Below are 20247 nucleotides of genomic sequence, written 5' to 3'. Positions count from 1 at the left end.
CACTCAGCCCTTAAATACTTCAGTATGATTATGTCACTATACCATACAGAACATGCGCCAGCTGTAGAGCATTACATCATTACATCACATTAAATATCACACTAAGTATGTATTTAGCTAGAGAATCATTTATCTCATCAATCATACTGAGTCTTAAGTATACCTTTTCAGAGTTCCAGCACTCTACAATTCACCAATTGTTAAATGGTCAATTTGTGGTTTGAGGTCTTCCCTGTCTCCAAAAAATCTATATAAGGTCAGAGGTTATTTTTTGTTGTTGTTTTTGCTTTTTTGCTCATTTTTAAAGATTGAGGTCCACTCTTAGGGCAAAGAGGAGATTGTCCCAAACTTCCTCTGTAGGTGACAGTGGCTTCACACTACCCTGGGGCCTTGCTGATGGAATTCCTTCTTGTGCTGGGTGGATGTGGCCAAGTCCCATTTTTTATGCTAGGATTCAAGGGTTCTCTATTTGCCTTCTGTAATTTCATTGTAGTTGTCACAGCGAGCCTGCTCATGCACTGGCTTCTTATCAAAATAGTTTGCAAACACCATTCTGATTTGGCTATGAGACTCCCACTAGATTCTCCCAGGGTATTAAAGCTTCTCAGTTCTGAGTCTTTTGGCACTGCACTGTGCTGCTCTTCACCTGGGCTGGGCTGCAGATTGCTCCTTCTACCCCCTTAACTATTCTCCCCTTCCCCCATCTGATTGAGCAGACCTTTCCTGAAGCTCTTCCAAAATATCTTCTGCTGGAATACTTTTTTCTGGACAGAATTCCAAATATTTTTGAGTTCTGTCATTCTAAAACCCATTCAGAGATTGATCTGGTATTGATCTGAGGTTAGCCAGGAAGAGTTCAGACAAAGACTTGTCTGCTTTCCACCATTTTGGCTCCATCCCATGGTCAAAGTTTATGTATAGGCAGATTACAAAAGAAATAAAAGCTATCTATGATTTTATGAAAATGCTCTACATAAGTATCAAATAAAAAATGCAAATTAAAAAGCTGAAATGCCATCGCACACCTATCAGAATAGCTAATATAACAAAAAAAGGAAGAAAAATATTGGATTTGGGAGGGTATGTGGGAAAACTGGTTCATTAATGTATTTCTGATGAAGTTGTAAACTGATCCAACCATTCTAGACAGCAGTTTTGAATTATGCTAAAAGAGATATTAAACTGTACAAATCATTTTATATCCTTAGTAGGTCTATACTTTATGAGCATCCCATAAAAGGGAAAAGAACTTATTTCTATGAAAAAAATACTTAGCAGCTCTTTTAATGGTGGTTAAGAATTGGAAATTGAAGACATACCCATCAATTGAGGAATGACTAAACAAGTTGTAGTATATGATTGCAATGAAATATTATTGTATTATAAGAAATGGCAAGCAGGATTATTTCAGGAAAAACAGAGCCAGGAAAACATTGTACATAATAACAGCAATATTTTTTGATGAAGTATTATAAATGACTTAACTATTCTTGGTTGTACAATGATCCAAGACAATTTTAAAGGACTAATGCTAAAGCACATTATATATCTCCAGAGGAAGAACTAATATTATTTGTATACAGATTGAAGCACACTATTTTTCTTTTTCTTTCATTTTTTTTCTTATTTTCAAATCTTTTGTACAAAATGCTATATTTAATTGCACATTTATGACCTTTATCTGTTTGCTGACCACCTCAACTAGGAGTGATTTGGGAAAAATAAAAAGAGGAATAGAATTTAGAACTCAAAACTTTAAATAACAATGTCCAAAAAAAAATGACAATAAGTATGGGATGTTTCAAAAGTGTCAGCTCACAGTAGGTCTTTTGGTACCAACACAGCTTTTAGGAACACTCTTTATAAATGACTAAATTGCATTGTTGCATTTGAAAGAAGAAACATCATAGAAAATACTTATATTGTTTCAATAATGTATCTCTTATTTTACAAGTGGAAATGTAAAGAGAATAGATGTAAATTTTTATTGAAATATCTTGTTATTTTTGATTTGTTTTATTGGTTATGTTATTAAGTTTATGATAATGCAATAAAAAAGAATTTTTAAAAATTCACTTTCAATATAGACTTCACATCACCAATGCTATTTACATATCAACAAGGAAGCAAATGGAGTAGAACCATGTTCTTTTGCAAATCAAAACAAAATAAAAGATTTCTGATTATTGAAAATGAGAAATAGAAAAATATCATCTTCATGCTTCTAGCCTAATATTAGAAAAAATAGATATTACAGAATACCTTACATCATTCAAAATGCAAAATAATATTTTAAAATATTAATTTAAACATTTACTGAATCATTTCTGGAATATCATTTATCTTACAGTATTTTTTTATAGTATCCTATATTAAAAGTCTTATATTTTATTGATGCTGCCCAAGAGACAACTAAGTGTGAATTACTTATGTTAAAGTGATATGTACTATATAATTGATGAAACCATAATTTGACAACTCTTCAAATAACTTGTAAACACATTTCTCAAAGTATTTTTCATCAAATAAAAAAATGCACTATTGCTAGGTGAAGAGGTTTGTAACTTTACTCAGTATATAGTACTTCAAAAGTGTATTTATATTTTGAAATTAGAAAGATAAAGCATGATGGATAAGGTAAGACAAGTGAATCAAACACATGGAATTTTAGCATGAAGTATTCTGACATTTTCTAAGTCACTGAACTTTCCACAGCTTGAAAGAATCATTACATCAGCTCGTTAAACTCCCTTTTTTTTTTTTTTTACATATAATGAATTTCCCTATGAATGAAAAGAAAAAATTATCCAAGTCCTTCCCATGTATTTCAGAGGAATGCTGAACCTTTCCAGAGGCATCTGAATGTCACAGAATTTTGCTGATTTCATTTGATCATCTGCTTTTAGAGAAAGTAGCTTTTGTGTTAATTCCCATGGCAAAAAAAAAAAAAAAAGCATTTAGTCATTTTCTTAACATCTTATGTTGATGAATTTCTTCAATACTACGATTGTAAGAGGAGCTGTGGTTCAGGTTATATCTTTAGATGGCAACTGACAACAGAGAAAGCCCCTAGGAGAGAGTTATATTAAATAGAATTTCAGATAATTAGAAATATATTGCAAAACAATGTAAGTAATTTTTACTGATTGATCATTAGAAACTTTTATAATTAAAAAAATTATTAAATTAAAGCTAGTAAAAAATTTTAAATTTTTAAGTTTTATAAAATTAAAGCTAGTAAAATGTGAAAGGCACTGTGATAGAGTAGATAGCCTCAGAGTCTAGAATACAACTTGAATCCATGTTATATATGAATTATCTATTTATTCCTGAATAATCTGATTAACCTTTCTAGATTCCAGGAAATTTCCTTAAATTATAAATTGCATGTATATCGTACTGCTTACTGAGGAAGGGTAATAAATGGAGGAAGGAAAGGAGAAAAAATAGATGTCAAAATCATTTAAATGTTAAAAGTTAAAAAAAAAAAAAAGCGGGGATGGGGAATTGGATCATTCAATCTGTCCACATTATAAAAGGAACAGATTAAAAATCCCATGTTGATCAACATTTAGATTGGGATCATGAGTGGCCTCTACTTCCAGCCTTGGGAAGATATTGCAGATTCTGAAGAATAAAAGGTGGAGGAAAAACATGAAGAGGGGAAAGAAAAAGAACAGGATAAGAGGAAAATGGAAATGAGGATGAGTAGAGAAAGGAGGGAAATAAGAGAAAGAGGGGTGAAAAGGAGGAGGATAAAAAAAAGAAAAATATTGAAATAAGAAGTACAGGGCCTGAGTTCTTATCTCAACTCTACTATTTAGTACTTGAATGACTTAGAGCAAGTCACTTCATCTGTGATGCTGTTGATTACATTTTTATCTGAAATGGACTAGATTGATGGGTATCTCCCTGCTCCAGACCTATCCTAGACATGTCATTTAATAGCCTTTATCGTGTATAGTCTTTGCTTACTCTATATATAATGAATTTTATCTCCTAGGGGCCGTGGGGGTGCAATTCCTCCTCCCCTACCACCTGGAAGAGGTGTTCCAGCACCCAGGGGGACAACTGTGACACGTGGTGCTCTTCCAGTACCCCCAGTAGCAAGAGGGGTTCCAACTCCTAGAGCAAGGGGGGCTCCAGCTGTTCCAGGATATCGGCCACCCCCTCCCCCAGCTCATGAAGCTTATGAAGAATATGTAAGTACCATTAAGGCCCTGACCATTATTATCAGCTAAATTTATTGAATAGTAATGAAATAACTTGGATATTCGAGTTAAGAATAGATTATTTAGTGTCTATATTTAAACCTGATTTGCATTGCTTAGGGTTTTTATGGTATTTAAAGCAATATAATCTAAAAGATTGTGATTTAAATGATTAGAGTATTTTAAAATAAGCTTTATTTTTCCAAGTATTCATGTGCTTCACATCTATCTAAACAAGATATCTATCTATCTTCGCATCTATCTATCTAAACAAATAGTTTAATAGTAAGTATTAGATGGCAATATTAAGCACTAGGTAGCAAAATTCTCATGATGTGTAGCAGAAAGTCTGATGTTTCAAAGTAGTAAGAATGAAGCAAGGTATAACTGTGAAGCATTCTTTTCTTTTCTCATGTCTTCTCTTATTTTCTTTCTCTTCTTTCTGTGTTTGTCTTGTCTCTATTTCTGTCTGTCTCTCTGTATCTCTGTGTAGACACTTTGTTTCTATGACTCTGTCTGTCTCTGTCTCTGTCTGGTCTGTGTCTGTTTGTCTGTTTCTCTCTGGCTCTCTATCTTTCTCTGTCACATATTAATATGTTAATTTATACAACTTCTTTTTTATTTAAATACTTTTGACATCTTTACCTTTATTTATGCACAGAGCAGAAAGAGCTTTAACATTTCTAATGGTGAAAGTTTATATGTAAATAATGCCACAGGTAAGATTTTACAGTGAAAAAAAGTCTTGAATTTCTATTGCTTTCTGGAAAGCAAAAATTTCCCAACGACTGAAATGATAGGAAATCCACATTCATTAACTCTAAGCCATTTGTAGAAGGTGTTTGTATTAGAGTCTGTGTGAGAGATTTTGAAAGAAATACAAAAGATATTTTGTGTCTATCTTTGAGAAGATTTCTTGGATAACAGTGGTCTTCCCAACACCTCTTATACTGCTTCAACACTGTGTAATAGCCTTTATTTTCCATCAATTCTTCCATGGGCTCTTCATTTCAGCTGCATAAAGTATCTGATCATTCTCTAAAACAAAGAATATCTTTGAGAACTTCATCTAATAGCTTAAAAAATAAGAAACAGAACTTTTTTCTTCACCGATCCTCCCTCAAAACATTACCAACAAAGTTTATTTTGTCCATGCAGTTGTCCTGAATAAAAATGATACAGATGATTTTTTTTTTTGCTACTTCTTTTAACCTCTGTGCTCTTTTATTTCCCCCAACACCAAGTATACATTTTGACCCAATAAAAATAGCTGACATTTATATTAGTACTTTAAAAATTTCAAAGCACTTTTATTATGGCATTTACTTTGATCTACCAACAACTAACTGGCATAAAGGTTAGAGGTATCATCATGGTCATTTTACATAGGAATCTTAGAGAGACAGCTGGTGGTTCAGTGGACACACTGGATCTGAAAGGAAGATTTGAGTTCAAATCTGGCTTCATATCCTTCTTAGTTTCTTACCCTGGAGAAGTTACTTATGTTTGCTCAGTTTTCTCAACCATAAAATGATACTAATAATACCTATCTTGTAGAGTTTTTGTTAGTATCAAATAAGATATTTGTAAAAAAAAAAAAAAAAAAAAAGGATTTGCATAGTATATAGTAGATACTATATAAATATTTATCCCCTTTCCTTTGTCTAACTTGCCCAAGGTCACATAACCTGTAATTTTGTCATATGGACCAAGTTCTTCCTGACACCAAGTCTCAAAAGACTATTCAAAAAAATCATACTTATATCACTGATAACACATTATCTGTATTATCCACTTTTTGTGAATGTTCTCAATATATTTGTTATAAATATTTATAATAATAACAGTTTCATATATCCAAAGCACTTTCCTTACAATAGCCTTCTGAGGGTAGTAGTACGTATATTCAAATGAAAAAACAGATGTTTAGATTGGCAAATAGCCACATTTGGACATCATCTTCTAGTGAATAATAGAGCTATAATTAAAATTTATCTAGTTGATCACCAAGTCCCAAATTCTTTCAACTATATTTATATTTATTAACATTAAAACACAATGTTAATTTTACAAAGGAGTTGGCAAACTACCACTAATAGACCAAATCAGTTCCATTTCTTGTGCTGGTATGACTTAAAAATTAGAATGAATTTATGTGACAGGTCCTACAAAAACAGACCATTGCCCAGATTTGACCTTCAAGCTCTGAGTTTGTTGACCTTTGAATTAATTTGTAAAAATAAAAAATTCACTAATATTAGTACATATATCTATATATGTATGTATGTATATAGTGTGGATGTCTATACATATATATACATCTATCTATATAGGTAAATATTCATGCATATATTTAGGAATTCAGATATATTAAATAAATATGAAGTTAAATTTATAATTGATATATAAACAGAAAATTGTACTGGAAAGGATTTTTACATTGTTTAACCCTTTTATTGGTTTAAGGGTAATTTTTATGTTACATTTATAATAAATATTTATCTTGTTTTTAACATCCTGTCATGATATGCTTCACTGAATAGTGGATTCATTAAAATAATGGATCTTATCATCTTATATTTTAATAACTCCTGCAGAATTGTCAGTGTCATATATGTAGTAGGTGATTAGTTGGTACTAGAGAATCATTAATAAATAAAAACAACTAACATTTTTGCTATAAGAGACCAGAGTGTGCAGATATTAATAAATCATATTTGCCCTCCAAAAAAACAAAATGATAGAGGGGAAAAAAGCCTGATCAAAAATTCCTAAATGTTTAGCATTTAGGAAAGATCCTGAAGATCATGTAGCAATTAAGAATAAAATGCAATAATTCCTGATTACTAGAACTATTCTTACACTATTATCTCTGTAAGAATTAAGAAAAGCAAAATAATATGAAACATACTGAATTAAGAAGAAAGTCTCACAAATATTCTTTATTTTACAATAAAGTCACTAGGAAAGTTCCCTTTATTTTAACTGACATCACCAACCAATTTCCATCTTAGGTTTTTTCATTCTCCTCTGTTGGACCTTAGAATTAAGTTTCTGACCACATTGCAGGTATACAGACAATCAAATCTACACTTTCCTGGACAAGAAAACATCTTGCTGTAATTGTGGCTCTTCGGAAAAAAAAAGAAGTTTAGTGTTTGCAATTCAAAAACTGTGAAATTGAGTTTGAATCAGTTAAATTTAACAAGCATTTTAAAATAGCTATTAAATATAGGGCAATATATTAAGTGCCAGGTAATATAAAGGTGAATAATTACATAGTAGATATTTGTTGTGTCAAAGAGATTACAATTTAGAACACAAATATGATACACAATGATAAAGGTGGAAATGAGATGCCAGTAAACATGAGGGTTTTGGAGAGGGAGGATCTTTTCTAAGTAGGCAGATCCTAGGAGGCCTCATGAAGAAGCAGTGAATTCCCAAACTATGCTTTCAAATGGGAAAGGAATTTTTAAAAGTGGATGTATATATCTTAGAACATGAGCAGGGAAAAAGAAAAAAAAAAAAAAAAAAAAACATGAGGAGAGAAACTATTCTGGAGATGAATGATGACATACAAACCACAAAGTAGGATAAGGCACTATGAGGTCCAGAATAACTTCCCAGTCTATATTGCCTGGAATGTAGACTCCAGAAAATTGATTATATAAAATAAATCCAGAGTTTAATTAAAGCAGAGCCTTAGCAATGATCTATGGTAGGACAAATAATATACTAAAAAACACAGGCCACATTAGTATGCTTGATACATTTGGAAAACAATAGATATTACACTTTTTGGGGGGTAGAGAGTTTGGATATTGACTTGAAAAGTGGCATATATAGCATATTTATCAAATTTACAGATAAAATAAAGTTTATATAGAAAATTAACACATTAAACTATAAAATCAAGATCTTAAAAGATCTGTATATTTTTTAGGGTTTTCTAACTTTGAGTTTCTGTAATATTCTTGAATAAAACAAAAAAAGTTAAGATGAAATTTAATTGAGATAAATATAAACTCTTCCTTGGATTAAAAAAATAAATCTGAAAGTAAACAATGAGATAGGAATCACTCGACAATATTTAGTTTTATAACTTTTTTTTAGGTATTTTAGTGGATTGTAAAAACCAATCCAAATAAAAATTTGCTATGGCAAATAGAAAAGGAATATAATTTTGAATTGCATGGGGAGACTAAGCAGATCATAGTCTTGCTATATCCTCTCTTGATCAAATTTTTTTCTAGAATACTGTGTTTTTTAACATTGTTTTACCATGTTTTAGGAAAGGAGAGAATTCATGGAAGAATAAACCATAGCAATGGATCTTAAAATAAGATCCCATGAAGACTGGTTGAAAGAAATGTATAGCCTAGAAAAAAAGAAAACAGAGGTAAACTGAGAGATATTATAAAATATTTAAAGGCTATCTTGAGGGTAAGGGATTATTTAGATCTGCCTTTATTTAAGGTCCAAAAGATTTCTAATTCAATAATGGATATATGAAGTTGAGCAAAAAATTTGATCCTGATGAAAGGACAAAACTAAAATAATTAGATTTATTAAAAAATGGAATTAGCAGATTATGTGTTTTCTTACTGGGAAGGGCCAGACTGTCTACTTCCCAGGATATGAAGAAATCTTAATTGCACAATGAAGTACAATCTTAGATAACTGGGGTCCCTTAACACTTAGGTTCCATGATTCTGTTTTTAAAGGAGAAAGAGACTGAATTGTGGAAAACTTTGAGTGCTATGTTAAGAAATTTTCTTTCATCCTTTACATTAATCAGTCACTCATGAAGCAAAGCAGGTTTTGTGCAGCAAGAATCATTTTAGGAAAATTATGCATTGTCACTACTAACACAAATGAACAAGAAAGACCAGAACAAGAATATCAAAATGGAGACTATCAAAAAAGACAGCTTCTGGGAGATGAGTGTCTGAATTAGTGTAATTACAGTGGAAATGGACAAAAAACATAGTTATTAGAAATGTGATTTAAAATATTTTTTGAAAATTAATAATACATGCTGTTTGAATATGTGAGAGATAATAGGAAGAAGCTGAAGATAACTCAAAGATTTTGAGATCAGGAAACTATTTGGTACCATTGAATGAAATAAATTCATCAAGCTGGATTAAGATAAGATTAGGAGAATAGATCATGATTGGCTTAGGACATATTGATACATTTAATGAATGCTCAATGTACCTGTGGATATGTGACTCTTTAAATTAACTTTATGACTGAATGGGAGGATTAAATGTATTATTATAAGTAGAATATGTTTTAATGTAGAGGTTTACAATTTGATTTCATTCCTTACAAAATGGTTTTTTTGGGAAAAATTATCTATACAATGACAATTTCCTTTGACTAACATGCCAGTATGTCACAAAACAAAACAAATAAATAATAATAAATATAATGGAAGAATTTGAGCTTCTAACTTTTCTAAATAATGTGCCTGTGATTTTTTTTTTTTTTTTTGTATTTTCACCTTCAGGTAATATAAAGATATCAATAAAATATACTGATATACAACCATACATTCAGAAAAGGAAATGATTAAAGTTTATTTCATCCCAACATAAGAAACTCTGGCTTAGGATAATCAATCATGCTAACCTAAAATTCATTCTGACAAATTTGTAAGGAGCTTTTCTTTTCATTAGTCATAACAGCCTGTTGGTATTCCAGCCCATCCTATCATCTAATTTAGGCTCAGCAGCCTCCTTCCCAGAACAATATAAGAACTCTGCAATTCACTGATAAATCAATAGCCTTTAAAAGTTTTGTACATGAGTACAGGCATGCCAAATTTCAGTTTCATGTATACAGTATGATTTTTAGATAGGAGAAGGAACTACATATTAAATGATAGTTGAAATAAATTCTTCTGTCATTTTTTATGAAAGGAAATATTATGATTTTAAACTATATATTTTGTTGGGTGCCATAATTTGTGGCTTTTTTGTGAAATAGCCACTTAGCCCCAAAGGACAGAGTTTTAATTGAGATTTCTGGATTACATCTGTTGACTATGTATATTATTTCCTTTGAGAGTTTTACACATTTATTTTTCTTCATGTATACTTTTATGTTCATGAAAACTTATATTACCATTAAAATATATCTATATTACTCAATAGCTATATGGCAACCTCATTGTAAGCTAAATCATGATGATAGTGGATATACGTAAGCCTGTGAATTTAAGGCTATTTGAGTTATTTTGAGGAGTATGAAGATGTATTGTGATATAATGGAAAAAATGTTGCCCTCAGATCCAGGAAGATTTGGGTAATTTAACTGCATCTATAATATGGCAAATAGATCACATGACCTTCAACAAGCCACTTAAATTCTCAATGTTCTATACAACTCACTAAAACTATAAGCTGCAGAGATGGTGAATATATTGATAGAGGGAATTTCTTTATGCTAGAAATCTGAATACCAATGAAATAAAAAAAAAAAACAAACTATTACTATTACTAAGGATCATTTCTCCAAAATAATATGTCTTGTCGTCTTTTGAGGCAGCAAGGTGGTACAGTGAATAGAATACTTGGTCTAGAGTCAGAAAGACCAAAGCTCAAACTTAATCTAGAGATTAATCTCTCTTATTAGAGGTGTGATCTCGAGAAAGTCATTTAAGATCTATTTGCCTCAGTTTATTCAACTTTAAAATGAGGAGAATAGCAGTACCTACCTTGCACAGTTATTGTAAGAATCAAATAAAATAATGAATAAAATGTTTAACACAATGCCTGACTCATAATAGTGTAGTAAAACTGTTTACCTGCTTCCCCTTGAAAATATGTTCATTCTTCTTGTTTCTTTTTAATTTGAAGACACTGTTAAAGAAAATTCTCTTCATCAGACATCATTTATCTCAGAGCTAATATTTCATTAGCACAGAGGCATTTGATTCTTTTACATAGCACTCATAATTGAAAGTAAAACTGGTGCCTTTGCCAACCTTAACTCTTAACCTCTTTGATGTTTGCATTTTTTCATTACAGAAGTAATATAGGTTTATTGTCTCTGGCTCAAGGAATTAATACAAAGATTACTAACAAAGTATAGTTTGATTTATTTTTTATAGTAAATTTTTCTAAAATATTTTGTGTAAAATAATTTGTTGTGTCAAATTATTTTTCCATGTGAATTTTTATTCTTAATTTCAGACATTCCCAGCAAAAGAATCTGTCCTTCTATAGACATAATTTGGCCTGACATTTTTTTTTTCACTTGAGAAAATATAGCTTAACTTGTCTTATCATCTCCTTATAATTTTTACTAGTATGAGTCAATTTTGGGGAGGGAATAGAGTACATCTTTACCTTATCAAAAGCTTTTGTTTTAATACAATTGAAAGTTAGAGACTAAATTAAAGCCCTTTAGTCACACTCTCACAACTTCCTATCCAAAATAGGATTATGAAACCTTATTGCTCAAAAGAACTTTCTCTAGTCCAATCCTCACATTAAATAATTCCTTCCTTCTGTTTTTATGCTACTTTCATTTCTGAGTGTGCATGTTTACATACTTACATGAATCCATATGTATATACATGTGTACACATAAGTGCATGTGTGTGAATGTTTGTATATGTGTATGTACACATATATACTTCTCCCTTTCCAGTGAACTGTATCTTTGACAAAAATTTATAAGATACTTCAGTAAATATAATCAATATAACAACTATTACTGATATTATTTGCAATGTTTCCATAGTGATTCATTACTTTTTACCCCTACCAAAAAAGGAAAGGAGGTACATTTTCTCAACTATTGTCTTAGGCTAAATTTAAAATTGCAAAGATTCTAGTTTTATCCATTTAGAAAAAATTTGCACCATTGTATTTAAATATTTTTTTCCTGCTTCTACTAGCTTCCTACTGCTTGTTTTCCCATCTTTCCATACCTCTCTAAATTTTTCCATGTTAATTGTTTTTTATAAATTAATATTTTACTTCATTCATATATCACAAGTGGTTTCTCTCTACCCTATATAATTAGTATCCACTTTCCTTCAATTCTTTGGTATCTCAAAAAAGTGTTATGAATATTTGATATATATTGAACCCTTTGACCCCACGAGTTATCCATGGCAAGGACACCTTAGGGTGAAAAATGATTGACATTTTAGTAGTTTTCTTTGCATAATTTCAAATTGCTTTGTCAAATGGTTGCACTAATATAGTGTTCTCTTCTTTTTTTATATAATATATGATGGTTCTCTGGGAACAGGTTTCTTGGGGAGGTTTTCTGGAGGCAGCCTTAGTTACAGCCAGCTGATAAAATCCAAACGTTTGTTTTCTCCTTCCTTGATTCCAAGAGTTCTTGCAGCTTGTCCTTTGCTTCTGCCTCTGCCTCAACTCTGACTTGTGGCTTTCAATCTTCCAAAGTGACTTCTGGCTCTAGCTCAACTCCCACTTGTGTCTTCTTCAGTGGAGAAGCAAAGGAGGAGAGCCTGCCACCACGGTGATGTGAGATGGGATGAATGAATCTGGTTCCACTTCCGAGAGTGAGCTTCTTCTGAACTGACTCACTTCACTAACTCAGCTCCTTTTTATGCTCTTTTAGAGGTGTGAACTCAAAGGTTGACTCCTCTGAGAGAGTGGGATTGTGGGTTTCTGACTTGTGAATCTTATACTGAATACTGACTTGTGAATCTCCCAAAAGTGTGAACTCCAATGAGTATTTAAATACATTAGTGAGCTAGAGAATTTGCTAAGTACCATGCTAAATTAGGCAACAGATTGATCACTTTGTAAGGATTCTAACACATTAATTCACAGATCCCTTAGGAGTGTATTGGTGAAAATCTTTCTACAATACTTCCAATGCTGATAATTCTTATCTATACATTTTCTAGGTGTGACATGAAGTCAAAAAGATATAAAATCATGCATACCCTTTGACTTAATTATATCACTACTAGACAGGTATCCCAAATGAAATTTTCTTTAAAAAAAAAGACAAAACGGATCTATATGTACAAAAATACTTTTAGCAGTTCTTTTCTCAGAGCAAAGAATTGAAAATTTAGGGAATACTCATCAAATGGGGAATGACTGAAAAAATTATGGTTTGTGATTATGATGAAATATTATTGTTCTATAAAAATGATAAACAAAATGGCTTCAGAGAAATATGGAAAGTTCTCCATAAGCTCATGCAAAATAAAATGTACTGTGTACAAAATAATGGCAATGTTGTGGGATGAACTATGAATGACTTTGCTTTTCTCAGCAATACAATGATCCAAGACTACTCTGAAGGGTCTATGATGAAACATGCTATCTTATATCCAGACAAAGAACTGATTGTTTCTGAATACAGAATGAAGCATAATGTTTTTGATATTTTGTTTTACTTGATGTGTTTTTTCTCTTTTTTGGATGGAAGTCTATATTTTCTTTTGCAACATGACATTTATGGAAATATTTTGTATAATTTCACATGTGCCTTCTCAACAAAGGCAGGGTGTGATGATGGAGAAAGAAAGAAAATCTAGAACTCAATTTTAAAAACAAATGTAAGAAATTACTTTACATATAATTGGGGAAAATAAAATATTAAGTCAAAAATAAAACAAAATATGAATGCCTTGGATGTATAGTTTGAAAGTAGATGGACCAACCTAAAGGTCAGTATATTTTTTAAATGCTATTTTTTGGCCCAGAACTGTATAAATATGGTTTTTGAAATTTTTTTCTTCTTTTTAGAGTAGGCAGTGGCAAAAGGAAAAAATATGCCATATTAAGATTGTAATGCTTTTCATTCACTATCAGAGATATAGATTGCTCTACTGTAACAGAGAAAGGTCTTTAGAATCAGTATTAAAGTCCTGTTTCTGACATACAATTCAAAAATGACCTTGGTCAAGTAATTTAAACTCTCATTGTACCTAGTTAACTCTCTAAGATAATGGTTTTCGATCTTATGATCAAAAAAAATTTTTTTTAGTTTTTTGGAGAACACTCCAAAGAACTTTTGTTTATTTATCAGAAATACAAACTAAATCTTAGTATTGTGAAAATAATTCTGTACTCCCTGAAAGAATCTCAAGCTAAGTTAAGGCTCCCCGAACCGCATTTTGAGAACAATAATTTCCACATTGATAGGCATTTTCTACATTAGATAATCTGCATAAATAGGAGTTTTCTTTACAAACTTCCCTATATTGTTGAAATCATTGCTCTATAACAAATTTACTTCTCACTCATGACAACATAGCTTGTGTTTATCTGTATTTCCAGTAGTTTCTGTGTTAAATAAAACATTTAGATAATCTTTGTAGAAAAATCACTACTCAAAAACCAGGGCTGTTTCACTTTTGTACTGGTAAAAACATAGTTCAAATACTTAGGAAAAGAAATTTCTGTCAATTAGACAAATTAAATTCAGTTCCCCCATGGAAAATACTTTCTCACTAAAGCAGATGTTTGAGTCAGAGGGTGGCATCATATCCCAACTTCAGTTTGCCACAGTTTTATTTGCAAACACTGCCACTCCAGCATTTCCAGTTCTCATGCTGCTAATTCTACTGTGTTTACAATCTCTCTAACTTTCTACCCACCTCTATGAAGATGGTGAGAAATAATATGGCTGCCATTATTTTATCCTCTTTTTTTTCTTTAGTATGAAACAACAAATAACAAAAATCAATCATAAAACTTTCTGTTCAAAAGATCATATGAGCAGTGATGGAAGGAACTTCAGAAGTTATCTAGGTCAAGATGTCTTCAAACTTTTTGATCATGAAACTTTAGCATTAAAAATGTACACACATCTTTAATAATTGTATTTTACTTTTACCACATTATGTACTGTAGTATTATACTAAGCATAGCATGAAACTTAGGAAACATAGAATTATTTTTTCCTGATGCATTTGGGGTTAAGTGACTTGCCCAGGGTTACACAGCTAGGACATGTTAAGTGCCTGAAGTTAAATTTGAACTCAGGTCCTCCTGACTTCAGGGCTGTCCTGAATCTCTATCCACTATACCACCTAGCTGCCCCATCAAAGACATTTTTTAAAAGAGTAATTTACATTTGATCCTCCAGTCAGTAGTGAGCTTCAGAAGCTTATCTAATGGGGAGGGGGGGGTGACATGGTTAGACATATGCCTTAGGAAAATTATTTTAGATGCTATGTGGGAAATGGTTTGGAGAGGGTGGGGGAGATATAAAGCAGAGAGCTTTTGTAATACTCTTTGACAAGAATTCTCAAATGTTTTTATCTCAGGCAGGACCTTATATTCTTAAGACTTATTGAGCACAATCTAAACAGATTTTATTTAGGTGACTTGTAGCTATCTATATCTGGACCCTTCGAAATTAAAATATCTTAGTATTATTGTGAAAACAGTTTTAACTTCATGCACCACCTGAAAAGGTCTTAAAGACCACAAGTTCCCTGTACCACATTTAAGATTTGTTGACCTAGGCAAGAATTTTTGAGGGAACTAGCAAGTGGCTATGTAAGAAAGAGCCAAATGTAAAAGATATCTTGTAAAAAAAAATGACAAAATTTAGTAACCAATTTTACATGTTGGAGTAAGAGAGCAAGAAGTCTGAGATAACAATGAGATTGCAAATTGGGATAACTAGAAAGATACAGTGTTTTCAACAGTAATAAGGAATAAGAGGTATTTGAAGGAAATGATGATGTAATGAGATCTGCAATCTATACTTGCTCATCTAGGATGACTCACTTTATCATATATACATATATAATGTGTAGAAGAATAGAACAATCTTTAATATGCAGGTCTTCCATACTGGGACACTTACAACAGACAAAATTTATGTGGGGTCAGGGAGGATGGGTCTTAATTAGGTGATAACCACCTAGAACAGTCAATATATAGATTATTAATGTGAAGTGGAAAGATGTAGAATAAGAGAATGTTGTGTGGTAATGAGTAAAGGAATGACATAATCATGTTGTATACAAGGTGTCACTGAACTATTGAAGGGATAGTAGTTTGCAGTTTTTGTTTATTTCTTCTGATTGGTTGATCATAACCCCTAAATTTGGACTCATTTTATGGCATCTTTTGGGTTCAACTGGACTAGATGACCAAAGGTCACTTTCCACTCTAAATAATTCAATAAAACAAAGATAAGTTTCCTGTCAATAAAACTTAAAATGTAGGCAATAGGGCAAAATTAGTTAGACATGATATATAGACTATTTAGTTCCCTGAACTTCAGTTCAGTACCTGGCATCTAGTAAATGTTTAACAAATTGTCATTAATTGAGTAATTGAAAAAATCCACCAAATCTTCTTTCAAAGGAATCTGCCCTGAGGTCACCATCCTTAAAGAATTTATATTCTAATCGACAGATAAGACATGTAACCCAAAATATGATATAATATAGATTATATTGAGTAAAAGATAGTTTAACATATTCTAAGAAAATTTGAAGAGGGAAGGATCATTACAGTACCATGAATTAGGGAAGTCTTGAAGAAGTGGCTTGTAAATAAACTGAACTCTGAGATCTCAATTAGTATAGATGTAGAGGAAAAAATGTTCTACATTTAAACAAATGCATGTAAGTGGGATAAGTTGGGACAAGATTTAAAACAGAGAGACAGAGAGACAGATATGGAGAAAGAGAGAGAGAGAGAAAACATCAACAATTATTAATTGTCTAAATATTCCAGGTGCTGGAGAAACAAAGAAAAGAGAAAAAAACAATATTGTCTTGTAGAATTCATGATCTAATGAAATAAATGATAAACAAACAAATATATACAAACCAGCTATATAAAGGATAAATAAGAAATAATTAACAGAAGGATGACACTAGAATTAAGAATGATTGGAATAGGCTTTCCATAGAAGGTAAAATTTTAGCTTGGATTCGAAGGAAGCCAATTAATCTAGAAGGAAGAGAACAAAGAAAAAATTAAAGGCATGAGGGACAATGCTAGTTATAAAACAGCAAAAGGGACAGTGTCATTGTAACACAGAGAACAATTAATTCAGTTGAGCTGTAAAATATAATATGAGAATAGGATTAGAGGGAAACAAAGCAAGAAAGATAAATTAGAGTGAGCAAATTAGAAATTTTTACTATATCTTCTAAGCAATTAGAAAGCATTGTGTTTGGACAAATATTTTGATATCTCACTTTAAAAGTTTAGAAAGCAGCATGGTCTAGATAGAAGGCTTGGGTTCTGATCCCACTCTAGCACCTACTAATGATGTGAACCTCTCATAGTTTAGTTACCTTATCAGTTTTCAGGCCAACTCTTTGAAACCTTTAAGGGTGGTAGTATGAGTAAAAAGAAAGGATTGGATATAGGAAATATTTTGGAGATAAAATTCAATGATACTTGGCAACTTATTGGATAGAGAAGGGTAGAATGATGAAGGAGTCAAAGTTTACTGCCAGTGAAACTGGAAGTAGGATAGTTTTTAATCATGAAAAATAGGAATCTTGAAAGTTAAAAAGGGAGATAGTGAGTTTAATTGTGGACATATTTAATTATAAATTCTTGAGGAACATCCAGATGGAGATAATCAGCAGGTACTTGGAGTTGGAGGAATAGAGATCAGGGGAGGGATTGTAGCTATATAAAAAAAATTGGAAATCATCTGTACAGAGGTGATAACTGAAGCTATAGTTGCTGATGAGAATCAGCAGGGGATAGAGTTTACAAAGAGAGTAAAAGATCTCAGAGAACAGAGTGATGAGAAATATTCTCAAGGCATAACAACATAAGAATAAATGGAAGAGATTTAAAGGAATAGATGGTTTTCTTTTAAAAATGTATCACACATATATGACAAATGTATATAACTATATATCTATCTATACATATAGATAGATAGATAGATAGATAGATAGATAGATAGATAGATAGATAGATAGATATTATCTGTGGATGTATGGATGTATATACATATGGGTATATTCCTATGTATATAATAAAGAGTTTGGGAAATTGGCTTATCTAATTTTTGACCGGGTATCAAACATACATTATTGGCCATGTTAGGCAAACATCAAATCCTTGGATCTATCTATAGATTGACCTAGGTTGTTGCTGGGCAAAAAGAATACTTAAAACATTGCTAATTTTCAGTTACAGAAATCAGAATTTATTGTTTTTTTTTTAGCCAGGGCATTTTCTCAGTAATAAATTTTGCTTCAAAATTAACTATGCTTAATAACCTAGAAACAACTTAGTAGAGCAAAAAGAAAACTGAATTTTGCATGAGATCCTGGGTTTAAATTTCCTTTCTGTCACTATCTACTTATAGTAACTGAGAGATCATTTTAACCATCCTGTTCTTTGTTTCCTCATTTATAAAATTATGAGTTTGGCCTGGATAACTTCTAAGTGCCCTTCTAACTCTAAAACTATAATAATGTGTAGATTCATTTTCCTAGTTTGGCTATGGTTGAAAAAAATCTCAGTTCTTTTTGGAATGGGCAATTAGATGGCAAATTAGGTTTTTCATCAGGCTTTCCTTAATCATTTTTTTCCCTTTGATGATTGATTTTATAGGACATTGGAGAGAAAAGAGAAAATGTATCCACTTATCTTCTTAGATAGTGTTCACAGATGTTTCTGACTATCAAATTCAATGATTTTACATGGGGTAAAGAGAGGTATTTTGTCTTTGGAACATTAGTTATTATCACTCTGACCTCTAGCTTCCATATTTTTGGAGCAGAATTAAAAAAAAAAAAAAACATGTCTTCTCAGGTTTGTTGTAAAGATCAAATGAAATAGTATATGTATGGGCTTTGCAAACTATTAAGGACTACAGAAATATAATCTATAACAAATTACAGCAAGACAGGTCTAGAGTCAGGAAGATATGAGTTCAATATGGCTTCAAACATTTACTAGCTATATGATCATGGGCAAGTTACTTAAGCTAAGCTCCATTTGCCTCAGTCTTCTCTTCTGTAAAATGGGGATAATATCTACTTCCCAAAGTTATTGTGAGGATTAAATGAGATAATAATTGTAAAGTGTCTGTATCATAATAAATGCTCTATAAATATACAGTAATAAGAAGAATAAGAATATGTTAAGGAAAGTAATCTACATTTATGAGTGGTACATTTATCCATTTTGAATAAGAAGATACTTAAGAGGTGGCATTCCATTCTGTTGCCTACTTGTGTGACATGAGGTATGTCATTTAACATCTCTAGGTGTTAGTTTTCTCATCTCATGGAGAAGGAGGATAGCCTCTAAGGTGACTTTCAGCCCCAAATATGTGGTCCAATAATGCTAGTCCAACCCTAATTTTTTTTAATTTGGGAATTGACATGCAAGGATGTGACAATCAGCATTAAAACCTAAGTTCTCTGACTTAAAATCCACCATACTTTCTAATATATCTATTTTTTCATTGTATATGCTTATAAATATATATAGCATATATGTAAATAAAATATATGCATGTGTTTATATGTGTAGATCTAAATATATAAATTCATTGATACATATACATGTATATATCTTTTTTTGCATCTGCTTGTATTATGTAAATATATGTAGATATATGCATGTATGTACATATATTATGTATGTTCCTCTGTCTAGTAAATAGACAATCATTTTTGAGGTATGTATGCACACATATACATATATAGATATATATTATTTGTGTCTATTAATATAGATTACACACCTCAGAAGTCATTTTACTTTATGCAAATCTAAGAACATACATAGTTTATGTATTTCAAATGAAAATAAATGGTATATATCAAACTTAAAAGCTACTTTGTGCCATTGAAAGATGAAATGTAAATCCTCATTTTCATCACAATATTAGTAGCCCTTTTGCAATTTTGGAAATTATAGTATCATTGTATAGTTACATTTTCAATTAAATGCATGTAGTGTAGAATTTAAAGTGAAATGTCAAATAGTCCAAGGTGACTCATTATCATGTCCATTGTGATTTTATGGATAGAGTACTAGAATGAGAGTCAGAAAGATCTGGATTCACATCTTGC

At 31.4% G+C, this 20247-nt stretch overlaps 1 protein-coding gene across 2 annotated transcripts in view; it reads left to right on the top strand.

The window, feature by feature from the left end:
* Positions 1 to 20247, top strand: part of KHDRBS2 (KH RNA binding domain containing, signal transduction associated 2) — a 903675-nt gene that overhangs the window by 675861 nt on the left and 207567 nt on the right. For both annotated transcript variants that reach the window (XR_007953562.1, XM_051997202.1), the window contains exon 6: positions 4004 to 4202. Coding sequence is in view for 1 of the 2 variants with exons in the window: in XM_051997202.1 (XP_051853162.1) it covers positions 4004 to 4202 (199 nt within the window). In the remaining variant the exon portion in view is untranslated. The remainder of the gene's footprint in view (positions 1 to 4003; positions 4203 to 20247) is intronic.

The sequence above is a fragment of the Antechinus flavipes genome, chromosome 4 (assembly GCF_016432865.1).
Source record: "Antechinus flavipes isolate AdamAnt ecotype Samford, QLD, Australia chromosome 4, AdamAnt_v2, whole genome shotgun sequence".
NCBI classification, from domain to species: Eukaryota; Metazoa; Chordata; class Mammalia; order Dasyuromorphia; family Dasyuridae; genus Antechinus; species Antechinus flavipes.
This window is presented reverse-complemented; position numbering and strand designations above follow the sequence as displayed.